This window comes from Acartia tonsa, chromosome 3, assembly GCF_053477335.1.
Source record: "Acartia tonsa isolate MP-2025a chromosome 3, ASM5347733v1, whole genome shotgun sequence".
NCBI classification, from domain to species: Eukaryota; Metazoa; Arthropoda; class Copepoda; order Calanoida; family Acartiidae; genus Acartia; species Acartia tonsa.
In genome coordinates this window covers 25,053,842-25,068,173 of record NC_137262.1, presented here as the reverse complement: position 1 = coordinate 25,068,173, position 14,332 = coordinate 25,053,842, and the positions used below count along the sequence as shown (strand labels likewise).

Genomic DNA, 14,332 nt, shown 5'->3' with positions numbered 1-14,332 from the left:
AGAATTCTTACAACTGTCATCAAACAAATCAAATATTAGATATTAATTGTTCTTAATATGAGAATTAAATATTATAAAAATCGCCTTAAAATTACTTATTTAAAAACATGTCTACCTAATATTTACGTCGGCTTTGTGTACAAGATTTTTTATTGTGATACTGTAGCTAACATGCATATAAGGTTGTTCTAATATTTTGACATCATCACTAAAATCTTACGTTGATATAATCACAACTATTATAATTGGCTAAAATTCCAAACGTCTAAAAGGCAGAGAGTGAATACTTTTCTCGTATTCATTCGAATCCGGTGGATAGGAACCGGTTCTCATCCATACGAAAAACTATGTCTAGCATCGTATTATATCCAGTTTTCTACAAATATAGAAATGTACAATCATAAGATTAAAACTAGTTTTTTTAGCCGGTGACTTCGTCACCTCGGGGCTAAAAAAACTAGTTTTAATCTCATAATTGTACATTCTATATCCGCGGAAAGCCGTTTATAATACGATGCGAGAAATAACTATTCCAGTATTGCTTCGAAACCGATTAATATTTGGTGGATCATAACCGTTTCTCAGCCATACTGAAAAATTATGTATAGCATCGAATTACATACAATTTTCCACGACAATTAAAATAAAAACCAATACTAGTTTAGTTGGCCCGGGCATTCGGCATCTCGAGGCTAACTAATCTGGAACTGGAAAGCTGTCTATAATACGATGATAAATAACTATTAAAATTTTTATGCTATTGATATTGACGTATAATTATAATAACGGAAATATGTACGTGTGAATTATTAAAAAGTAAATGTTTGCAAGAATGTTTTAATTTTAAACATCCTGTCGAAAAATTGTGTAATTGTTATGTCAACATTATATAGTCATTAGAATATCGTTATTTTTATTGGTTACAAAATCATTGTAGATTTATTTTGCCGAAAAAAAAATTATTTTTCTTTTCTGTCCCTTATTTTTTCTTTATTAGACTAATTTATTTGACTTACAGAGTAGCTTCGCTTTAAAAAAAATATTAAAATCATTTTATAAAATCCATTAAAGCATGTCTGTGAAGTTAGGTTAACCTTTCATGTACACTACGTTTAATGATTTTAATAATGCTTTGTTTAAATTCAAATTTTAAACTCATTTTAACATGATTTGGTTTTAAACTTCTTAATTTTTAAACAAAAATTGCAATTTTTGTATTAGAGTAATAAACATTTTTAAGGGCTCGGCAGTTGTTATTATTTAAAATCTTCTAAACGTTTTTTAGTTGATGATTATTTTTGGCAGTCAAAATGATTTTCAAAAACGGAGCACAAGAGCAGCTTTATTTTCTGTAATATGAAATCAATAGACAAACCCCAAAAAAATGTTTTAGAGTAGTGTCGCAAGAAAATAAAAAAAATATTACAAGTAATTATAAAAAGTGTCATATTTGATAAGATATTATTTTATAATTTTCTTCTGACCATTACACTTCATACATTATAATTAAATAAACATAATTGACAACAAGAAAAAAAAACATCCATAAGTATTTGATAAGATATGATATTATAATTTTCTTCCATCTAACACACAACATACAACTCAATTAGATAAACATAATGACAAAGTCATTAGTTTAATTATCATATTTATCGTCTAATCATTCTTTTCATATTTTACTATCCCTTTAAACCAGGTTTAACGTGTGTATGTATGTTCGTTTTTGTGTCTGCGCTGAAAGATCTCGCAAAATGCAGATATCTGTTCTCTTCACGAGGAGTTGTTATGAGCATGTTTATATATATTAGATACCTACGCTGGAAAACAAAATTTATTTCCAAATAATATTTTTTTAAACAACCTTCCTTTCCTTTATCCATGAAGTGTCTCAAAAATGCCGAATTCCTTAATCCTAGAAAAAAATAGCCATAATTTACTTGACCATATGTTTCATATAAAAACTATTTTGTATTGGAATTTTTTGCCTTTTGTGTGAAGTGAAAACTTTCATTGTATGGGCACAAACATTTTTCTCTCGGCCAAAATATGATTCGACGGTTAGAAGGTTGAAATAAAGTTAATATTAGAAAAAAATATTGGCCATTTCATTTATAAGACAAGATAAGAGCCAAAGACTCCAGGCTTTTTATTTAAGAGGAGGCGGGTACAAAAACCAAATAGGGGGGGGGGGGGTAATAAAAATTACTCCTCCACCAAAAATATTTTCGGGGGGAGGGTAAAAAACATCTTTTTGTTGTTAAATGTCAAAATTTGCCTAATTTGTGTTTTTGAGAGGGTAAGCATCAAATTTTTTTTGGTTTGATACAAAGTTTTAAGAGGGTAATAGACAAGGACATCCTTGATAAAAAGCTATCTAAAAATTCATTTTTGACATAACTTTATCACTCTAAGGTCTGTTTTAAACTTTCAACTGTAGAAGATTTTTCACAACTGCATTCAGCATAGTTTACTATCTTTAGCACTTTCCTTCCAAATATATTGGTATCCCCTTAATTCGTTGACAGGCAAATTCAGTAAGAAAAAAAAATTAACAAAGGTTATAGGTATTTAATAAGTTTTACAAAAGTATATTTTTTTAAACTGTTCAGAAACAAAGAAATTTAAACCCAAAACTGTTAAAAGCAGTTTTAGTGGTTATATTTACTAATAAAAGAATTTAAGTCATATCAAAATGTTAAATTTTCTTAAATTATTGTTCGAGTTTCATTTTTTTTTGCTTGTTTGTTATTTCTCTTTTAAGCCCTTGCTTTAAAGAGTTAACGAGTTTATTGTCCCTTGCTTAAGCTTTAATAATCAGCATACAACATAGTTTAGTATACTCATTTTATATAATAGATATATTATTGTGTGTGTGTAGCCATAGTTTCTTAGTGTTTGGACCTAAGTAGTCTACTTAGATATATTATTATAGAGTTTCAATTCTTTATTTAAACTGAGATTAACAAGATCCAAAATATCCTAAACAGTGCAGCAAAAAAAACAAGTAAATATTGATACAGAACTAGCTCATACAGATTGATTACAAAGTTATCATCAAGAATGTACAGACAGACCAACGGACAGTTCATTATTATAAGGCAGCTCATTAAAACTATCTATATCTAACATGTTATCGTAAACGTTATAAAAAGGAATTCGCAAGTAATAATGCTTCCTTTAATAAGTAGCGAAACTACTTAATGACAAAATGTGATAAATTTACAATGTTTCAAATGACTTCAATAATTTTTACTTTAATTGGAACAATTGATTATACATTCCTTCTTTACATAAAAATGATTAAGACTGTACATTAATACTACATTGGATTTATCATTACTTGGATCTAACACCAGAACTATTTCTTTGAATAAAGTGAACTCTTAGCTGGCTAAAACAACACCTCCATTCACCCCATCCCCTCCCCTCCTATTTGATGAACAAACTGACCAATAAGTGATGTCCATGTTAGCAAAGTAAATTGATTACAATTTTTTCCTTGTCATAATACCCACATATATTCTATATCTTTCTATATAAATTCCTATGATATACTATATTTCACACTTATCTATGGACATCTTTGTCCTGGTTCTCTTGTTTACCTTCCTACGAACATTTATGACTAAACATTTTGAGGCACAAAATAGAATGATTATTTTACAAAAAGAATTTAATAAAAAGAATCAAATTAAAAGCAACTTGTTGCTAATTTTATGTTACCTTGTCCTTAACTAGTTGTTGGAAATTAATGTTTTGGCTATTCATTGGGCATTTTGAAGGTTTGGATGTTTGGTTCAAAATTTTAATTCGCCATTTGAATTTAATTGAATATACTATACATATGACAAAAAAAATTAATATGATCATAATTAACATATTTTTGATTTATACTCACTACTAGGTTAGGTACTATTTGGGGTACTAGGACTGGGTAGCCTCGCAGGGTTATGACATCGAAAATATAGGCTGGTCCCGCAGGTGTTAGGCGCTGGAAAAAAAAATCTTCCATCCCCTTCCAAATTTCAAACTTATTTCAAAAGTAAGGGGGATAATTATAATGCTAAACCTTAATTCAAAGCACCAAAAGAAAGAAACCACATATATTCAAAAGTTTTAATAACAATACTAATTTTGATGTATAAATTAAGATTTTAGTTAATTTTTTTGGCAACTATACAAACCGTGTGATATAAATCTTAAATATCTTGTATTGATAAAACTAACAAATAAGTTTTTATTTTGAAAAGAAACGACCAAAAATTACTAAATTTTGTACCCACGTTTTTAAACCTAATTTTAAAGATTATCACATTTTTAATTGAAAACCAAATTTTCAGTTAGTTAAAATATGATTCTCAGTTAGTTTATTGGCCACTACAAAGCGTGTGATATAAATTTAAAATCTATCAGGAAAAAGGGATAAGATAATTGACTAAAAACAATCTTCCCTCAAAGTATTTTGTTCAAAATTATACCTTTTGTAGCTGATAAATATTGTGGGACGAAGGGGCTGTAGATTATTTTTATAGCTATTGTCCTGTCTCTCCCTGAAAATATATCGTATTGATCATGTCACACAGATATTATCGGTATGCAATCACTTCCGCATATTATCACAATAGCATAGTGTTTCATATTCGCAACAAAACACAATAGCTAAAAAATTAAGAATGTATGTTAATAACTAAGAATATCAATGAGCTAAGGGAATAATACAAAGGCCGATAAATTGATGTACATCCCTAATGATGATACGTAAAATTTCCCCATCTGTAGATTACAATCAGTGGTTGAAACGTATGGACACTCAACTTAAAAACCAACCAATAATTCATTAAAAGTCCCTAAAGTTGTTTAGCCAACGAATAAGAAAATGTTATTTTAAAACTTTGGATATGCAGTTCATAACTATTTTATAATGTAATAAATGTGGGGAAGTGATTGCACATACCTAGATTTTATCATTAACTTCCTTCAAGCTGTCCCCACAGTTTAACAGAACTTTTAAAGAAGTTGTATCAACTTTTTTTTTTATAGCTAGCCGGTTCTTTTAGTAAGTAGTAGATGTAAAATTTTTCATAGAATTCAAATATGCAATCGGTTTTTTTGTAGACCTCTTATTTTTTAAGTAATTTAAGTTTTTAAAAAAAATAATTAAGTCGGTTTTAAGGTACTAAAACGCAACAAAATAAAAGAAGAAAATGGTCAGTAAGAACAAAAATAGTAAGATCTTTAATTTGACACCTTACTTTTAAAATTCTGTTGAGTAATTATTGAAAAAATCTATTTTTTTAACCTCGGTATAATAAAAACTTTAGACCTAAATATTTTCTCAAACAGACATAAAAAACATGGGTTCATATATACCATTAGAATCAGAAAAATATTACGAATCCATTGTAAGCAAAATTGAAAAAAATTAAAAAATTAAAAAATTACAGAAATGGCCAATTATTTTTTTTGTTCAGACAACACTATTGTCTTCCCTTTTTTACCCCCTCTTTACCCCCTCTTTACCCCCTTCCCATTTTTATACTCAATTGAAGAATTAAGACGTTGCCTGTACAACATAATATGATATTTTCATATAATTCCTTTTATTGTAGTTTATATACTATATTGTAAACTTTTTTTTTCAATTTTGCTTACAATGGATTCGTAATATTTTTCTGATTCTAATGGTATATATGAACCCATATTTTTTTATTTGTGAAATAATAAAATTAAGTTCAAAGTTTTTATTCTCGTGGGTTTAAAAAAATCGATTTTTTCAATAATTACCTGACAGAATTGAAAAAGTAAGGTGTCAAATTAAAGATCTTACTATTTTTGTTCATAATGACCATTTTCTTTCTTTTTTTTGTTGCATTTTAGTACCTTAAAATCGACTTAATTTTTTTTTTTTTAAACTTAAATTACTTAAAAAATAAGAGGTCTACAAAAAAACCGATTGCATATCTGAATTCTATGAAAAATTTTACATCTACTACTTACTAAAAGAACCGGCTAGCTATAAAAAAAATAGTTGATACACCTTCTTTAAATAATATTTAGCAAATCACCTAGATTATCGTCCAAGATAAGCACTAAATTATCTGTTATAAGAGAAAAAAGTTATCTTTATTATCCCATAATAAAATATTGACCCTTATAAAATTAGGTTAAGTTTGGTTAAATTGGGTTAAAGGTAACCCCGCCGGGTAAAGAACGTGAGAAAAGTACGCATTAGAGTCAGACATGAAAAAATGTGAAGGTACTAGGGAATCAATATTTACTTTAAATATTTTAATTAAGGAGGTTTTACGATACATATAAAAAGTATGACAGATATTAGCTATTAAAAATGCGCTTATTGTATAAACTCTCTTTCATTCTCTACATTTTACAAAAAAAACACGGAATTTGGAACTTGAAAGCTTTTAAGGTCTAAGCCAGGACTATGTCAGGCCGAAACAATTGGTATTTAATCAATTCCGAGAAATGTATTACACATTATCTAATCCCACCATAACACTACGTGAAAGTTTTATTTATTTAACAATCATTTTGAATAAACAAGAACATTTATGCTCTTGTCATTTAATCCCCTATAAAAGAGATGGATAATAGACTTATTTTTAAGACGTCACTCATGACACTTTTCAGAGCTTCTGTTTGTTGGTAAATACTTAACACCCCTTTTTAATGTAAACGAACACACACAAAGATCCACAGTTTACAAAAAAAAGGAGCTAAAAAGATACAATTAAACAATACTTTTTCGTGTAATAGAATTATAATACGTAAAAGAGTTGATTATTTAAAAGGAAACAAAAATAACGAACACACAAATAAAATCTTTTTAAATTGTAAATAAAACACACGATCACTATAATGCTTAAAAAGACGTATACAATGTACATTTATAGTAAAGGGGTGAAAATAGACTAAATTTTGCGTTTTACCTCACAGCGCCTTGTTGAGCAGAAAAAAATCCTCCCCCCTCATTTTGAAATAAATTGTATAAGGGAGGGGTGATTCTTTTATTGTTACTTTAGGTTAGGTTAGGTTATATTGGGTGTTGTGTAGCCCCGTAAAGTTAGGACCCGCAGTGGTTACAGCCTACAGTAAATAAACCAAACACAAAACAGCCAAAAAGCAGTTAATTATTTGACTGAATGGTCTTTTTTTATTACTTGTCTTATATTTTTTGTGACTTAATTTAGATTAGCAGCACTCCAAATAAACACACCAATATAATTGTAAATTAAACAATGTATTGTTATTACAGATGTTTTAACACAACGGAATTAAAGTATCTTTTAAAAGCTAATCTACTCTATAACTTACTTTTTACGTTTCTTTATCTGCAACGTGATGAAAAACCTTGTAAAGTTTCTCATAAACTTTTTGTATGTCAACAATGCTAAGAGTGTGATTTACTTGACTGCTATATGAAATAAGCTTTAGAATTTTTGTGAAGATTCATAAGGTTAATGTGTTTCAGACCGTCTTTCGATGAAAATTTAACTTAAGGTGCTGCCATAAGAAATAGTCTTCAGAAATTCCTTTTTAAGATTCCACTGTTTAGATTCATTAACTAAATATGCCTGTCTAACTGCTAATGTTGATATTTTTATGGATGTTGTTTTGATTTCTGTGCATCGCTATCTATGGATGTTTATTATCCTTGTGTATATCAAATAATATTATCCTTGTGTAATTGTATATCAAATTGATATTAACCGATTTCCTTATTACTGTTTGGCTTTTTACATAAGGAAAAAGGATAAGAGGATGAATACTCACCCCTTTTTCATTGTAAAATACTACTTCCCCCCTACTAAAATAATTCGTCTGCTATTTATGTAAACCGCCCACGGCTTTTTGCATCGTAATCATAACCTATTCTATATATAGAAAAAAAAATACAAAAAAAATTTTTTTCTTATTATTATCATTATTCTATAACTTATTAGGTTTTTAAAAAAAATTTAAGAAAATATTTAAAATATAATTTGATTTCGGATCTTAAATAACAAACAGCCAGGGACGGCTTTGGTCTGGTAGAAAAGTTTGTTACGCCTAGTTTAAAAATTGGAGGATTTACCTTTTATGATCAAAAATTTATTTTTTTTCAAATTAGCTTAAATGTAATATTTAAATCTAATTAACATGATAAAACTTTTAAATGTTTACTAATAAAAAAATTAATAGTTCAGCTGTAAGCCACCAGGATCGCTAGTTGTCTACTTCAAATTCTTACTTGAAAACTAAGGATAAATATTAAATAAAATATTTCAAAACTGTGTAATAAAAATTAGTGAATAATCTGTAATGCTATCTACGTTTTTTCTAGGATAATACTCGTTTTTACAATATTTTTAACATATTCAAGTGATGTTATTTAGCCCTCAGGGTTTGGCCCTTTAGTGACGAAAATCCAAAACAAGAAAAATACAGACAAAATAAAATTAGATGAACTCTTTGATATTCTAGTTCTACATTCAAAGCTAGATGGCACTGAAAAACTGATTATTATGATTTACAATCAAGTTCTTATATAAATTTGTAAAAACGTTTATTTATTACGTAATAAAAGTTAGATAGACTGCAATATGAATCTTAATTAATAATGTGTGTAATAATTAAAGTCAGTAGCAAAGTTAAGAGAAATTAATAATGATAATTTTTATATTCTTTTATCAGGTTTTATCAGAATTTGTAATGTTTCTAAATATTTCTATATCATCCTATAAAAATCAGATGTATGCTTCAAACGGCAACTATAATTGTCTGGAAATTACATTTAATTTTAAAATATTCCTATTTTGAAAAGTGGTGGAATAACACTAAAAATTTAGCGCGGCAATTGCTCAATATAGGCCTCTAGGCCCACTGCCTATTTTATTCCTCCAAATACCTTGATTTCTCTCTTTTATTATTTTCTCTATGGCTTTTTAGTTTATTAATCTTAGAGAACTTTTTAGTTCTTGCGTTTAGCAACTATAAATCGGGGGTTTTAAAATAAGTGTTTTATAAAAGTAACATATTGACCTTCTGTCTGTCTGTGTGCGTGTGTGTCTGTAGCTTAAGATCTTGATAACTGCGTTCTCTTCTTTAAATGAAGAATCCTATAAGTAGAGAAGACATTTAGGGAGGATACCACCACCCTCCCAAGAGAAATCATACTTGAAAAATCACCTCCCTCAGTAAGAAAAGTTTCTTTATTTTCTTTTAAAAAAAAACAAGGAAATAGTCAACTAAGTGTTACTTTATTACATCCAAGAAAATTATTGTTTTTGATTTTTGATACTTAATTTTTATTTCAGATAAGTTACCATGATGTTACCCTAAGAAGAACTGTAGAATAAATCAGTGAAATTTATAGAATGAGTGACAATACAGTTTAATAACAAAGTTATAAATTGCAGAGTAGCTTCGCTACTAAAACAAACAAAAATATAATGGTATCTTATAAACTAATAAGCCTAATGGCATTCTTGATATTTCTACTGTGTACCTGGCGAACAGCTGACGGTCATGGCAGGTTAATAGAGCCACCATCCAGGTCGTCTATGTGGAGATATGGCTTCAATACCCCGCCAAATTATAATGATCATGAACTTTATTGTGGAGGTGAGATTTTTAATTTGAATATTTTTTATGATTACTTTATTGCAAAAGTACTTATGGGGGTTAATAGAGGGTCCGATTTTGTACAGTACATAATTCCTTCATATGGTTTTTAAAGGGTTTATTTATTAAATTATAAAAACTAATATTTTGTATTTTAGTATATAATTTTGTAAGTGAATAACAAATATGTATCTTCAATATTTATATAATTTTTTCAAAGTATTATTTTTTACTGTAAAAATGCAGGCATAGTAAGTTTTCTTTATTTGGATATTAAATCACATCTAATACTTGTAGAGAACCTTCGCTAATACTAAATACAAATTGTACCTTTCATTTAGCCAGTATAATTCAAATTAGTTATTCAATAAGATTTAGCATATCAATGGAAATGAACATAATGTAGGAAAAAGGATAAAACTTCGTTGATTCTATTCATCTTATCCATGGAATGTTAAATTAAATTAATAAAAGGTTTACCAATAATTCATTTATAAATAAGGGGTAATTTTGTTTATCATAATTGGTGGTGTATATAAATCTCTTCCCCATTATCTTATTTCTAAATATCCATGATTTAACTTACTCTGATGGTTGATAGCTTGTTGATTTTAATGGATTTATTTATGTTCTATTTACCTATCCCTGTATCCGTGAATGTTAAGGTGAAGGCCAAAATACAATTGTAATTACTCTCTCTTTCTGATGAATATAATAGAATATACAGGCGTGCACCTGTTTCTAGCCAGATATAGGGATAAGGTTTAGAAATAACAAGGACAATTATGTACATAGTTACTCTCTGATTAATATAATAGAATATGCAGGCGTGCACCTGTTTCTATCCAGATATAAGGATAAGGTTTAGAAATAACAAGGACAATTATGTACATAGTTACTCTCTGATTAATATAATAGAATATGCAGGCGTGCACCTGTTTCTAGCCAGATATAGGATAAGGGAAATGTCTGAGCCAAATGGATATATTATTGCTTGAATCTTTCACCCGATTATTATATTCTCTAATAATGTGAAACAGGCACCAGGCTAAAATAATCATTCCCCCTTCCTTCCCTCTTCTCCTACTGGATGAACGAATTGAAAAAAAAAAGTTTTAAGTTTTTAAGCTAAATTAAAGACAATTTTTCCTTGTCATATAATATCCATGTATATTCTACATCCATTTTTAGCATATTAAACTTTATAACTCAACCTGACAATCAAAGATAAAATTAAAGTATTTAATATCAGTCCCTTAGTCCCTGACGTACCATACCTGTATATTTTATACTCTTACTCAGACAAACAGAAGTCTGTTTTTTTATATTGATGCTTTTTCCGATGTTCTTGCAGATTTTTTACCTTTCAACTTATTTTCCTTATAAAAGTATCACAAAAATACCATTTTTTGTTAATTTTAGAATTTTCTGAAACTTACTTTTTTAAAACTTTCTAATATTTATTGATGAATGGTTTTTAACTTTTTAAAATACAGCCAAACGACTTAATATTTAATGTTAGGAGGTTTATAATTTTTTTTAATTGGTCGAACGACTTAATATATATAGATAGATTGTCCAATTCAAGAAAATTCAAATTAAAGCAAAAAAAATAATTTAACTTTTGAGGCAATTAACTTTTTTTTCTGTACCTACAAAATATAAAAAATGTATGTGTGTACATTTTAAAGACACGCGTCTAAAAATAATTGGAAAAACATTAAAATTATTGATTGTGGTTTTAAAGCAATACTTCTTACTGTTATAGGAAAATTTATACTTGCCTCTGACCTTTCAAATATAACAACATTCTTTGATTGATTTTCAAATTTAATACATGTTTATTATTTACAATGCCGACAATTACCTATAAGAAGTTTGGTTTAGGTTTTCAATCTAATTTTTAACTTAATTTTGAACTAAATAATTTAAACAAACAGCAATTAAATATCTGAATTTTCCCCTGTTTAAAATTTTATTGACCAAAATTCCAAATGAGTCATTACTAACCTTGAAGGCAGATTTTACAGTAGCAAAGCTGCACTATAATTTACAAGTTTTATTTTAGAAGTCTGTCAGTCAGTCACTTGTTTGTAGTAAAAAAAAAACGTTTTAATCAGGAAGAGACATATTATTAAAACATTCTAAGAGGTAAAATATTCAGCTACCTAATAAAATAATAGCAGCTGATAAAAGTAAAAAAATGTCATACCTTACTTACCAACGGCCAGTTAAATTATAAATAAATTATAAATACAAAAAAATCACAAAAATAAAAAGAAGAGAATACTTTCTTTTTAAAAGCCCTAAAATATTTATCAAATGCTTATAACTATCCAAGGGCTGTATGACTATTTAAAATAACAGTCCTTGTTAATCTTATTAATAATTAACTCTGAATATTTTATTTGTAATTGAAGTTTATATAAATGTTCATATGACATATCCTATTTGAAAGTATGCTCTGTTATTTTAGTTTATTTGCTGGAACAAAAGTAAAGCATTCTACAAACCTTTTCCCCCCAAATAAAAATCTATATCTATTTACATTGTCTTTATAATATATGTTAAGAACACTATTATTTATTATTATTTCTTATTCAACCAACCAATGCAAGAAAATAAAACAAGAAAAATATTTAAATTCAGTCTAGCTTTTCAAATTTAGACTACCTCTCCTTTAATTATGTCTTTTAAAATAGGAACTAAACTTGTTATGGCGAGTCAGTGCAAAATGAGAGCGTCCCTTTTATACTGCCATAATCATGCATGCTTGGGAAATTTGATTGTCAACATTCACAGCTCAGTTCACATAAATCACACCATTAAATTCAATAGGGTAGGCGGGGGTTAGTCCAAATTGTAGTTTTACTTGATATAAGTCCTTTAGTATGTTAACATTATTCCTTTAGTATGTTTCTACTTACTACTAATGCCCAGTAAAATTTTAGAAATCATTTCCTCATTTGATTTATGCTCTTTGTCAGAAAGATAGACCAACCTCTTATTTTATAATAGTTGTTTCGGTCTCAACCTTTAGGGGGTACAATGAGAGGTCAAGAAAATGGCCTAAAACCAACCAAAAACATCTAAAAAGATTCAGTGAAAAATAACACCAATTCGAACCAGAATTTTCCGAGATATTTAGCTACAGAAAAATAGCTTACTTCTTTGAGAAGTATAATGGTTAAAAACTGCCTTCCAATTGATTTGTTTTCTTATTCATTTTTATTTTTAATATATTGTGCTGAATAGTTTTCATATAGGCTAGATGCAAGTGGCGAAGTTGATAGTTTTTGTTCCAAAAGGCTTTATAAATATTTCTTATAATTGAATTAACCCAGCTCTACCCTATGATTGAACATTTTTATTGTGAGATATATTTTCTTGAACATGCATGCATACGTATGTATCAATGTAGGTACATATGCTTGCTTCATTTGATTAGGGGGGGGGGGGCTGATTATGATAGAGATCTCGTAATCAAAAAATCAAGTTATAAAATTTAAATATTAGTGGTTGGAAAAGGGCATTTACAAAAACTGTATGGATATTGGAAAACTAATTTCTTTGTAAAAGATGTCCATTTTTACAGTACAGGATAAGATATAACTTGTTAAAGGAAACTATTTATGATTTTTTAGTCAATTAAGGGTCTGTTTTGTCACATTTATTACGAGCTCTGTAGAAAAATCATTACCTTCTTATATAAATTATATGAAATTCTAACTTCCTAAATGGTTTCAGTTGAAGCTTTAATACTTTATTCTTTATTTATGTACAAGAACATGAGGATTGGGTATTTGAAGCGGTAGGTAAAGTCTAAAATAATAGCTTTAAACAATCAAAGATTCGAATCTAAAAGTAAACTGGCCTAAATCCTTCCCTAGACCTATGAGTAGCTTTCCTGAAATGAAACACTCAATAGGTTTGGTATAGTTATTGAAATCTTATACGTCAGATAAAAAACCTTACTATTTTAAATAGGATAAAAGTTATGACATAGAACCAGGAACCATTTATTCTCTCATTTTTGCTAATTTTATATAAAGCAGGTTTCTTATCATTTAATTTTTAATTTTAACCTTCTATTCCTTTTAGTTATTTTTTTTCATCCTTGTAAAGTGCATAAAATAAACGTGCTTATTTTTCAGGATTTTCTCGGCAATGGATTACAAATGGAGGAAAATGTGGTGTCTGTGGCGACCCTTGGGATAGCAAACAGGTATAAATTTGCTTATTATACTATTACTTAGTGCAGAATTAGCAACTTGCTAATTCTTCTATTGTTATATTTGTTTGTTTTTTTGGATTACATATAATTACGAATATATATATTTCAGTATGGCTTCTAAACCGATTAATATCATCTGAATAAGAACCGGTTTTTAAAAATCAAGTATCGTATCGTATGACAAACAATTTTCCACGATTCTTAAAATAAAAGTCATGATATTTATACCAGTTTTGTTAGACTTGGCCTTTGGTCCCTCAGTGCTAACAAAACTTGTTTTAATCTTTTAATTTTTCATTTTAACACCCGGGGATAGCTGATATATTACGATACAAACCATTAAAACTATTAAAAACACCAATTCTCGTCTGATCACAGAAAAACAAACAATCTTGTCCACTAAAAGATTGTTATTTCTAATGCTTAACTTCCTATGCAGTTTGCATACCGTATTTCGTATCAGTCTTTTGATCA

At 28.2% G+C, this 14,332-nt stretch overlaps 1 protein-coding gene across 1 annotated transcript in view; it reads left to right on the top strand.

Annotated features, from left to right (window-relative positions):
• Nucleotides 1–14,332, top strand: part of LOC145313727 (uncharacterized) — a 105,376-nt gene that overhangs the window by 45,423 nt on the left and 45,621 nt on the right. The window contains exons 2-3 of the mRNA XM_080153279.1: nucleotides 9,318–9,624; nucleotides 13,779–13,849. Coding sequence (XP_080009405.1) covers nucleotides 9,453–9,624; nucleotides 13,779–13,849 — 243 coding nt within the window. The 5' untranslated portion in view covers nucleotides 9,318–9,452. The remainder of the gene's footprint in view (nucleotides 1–9,317; nucleotides 9,625–13,778; nucleotides 13,850–14,332) is intronic.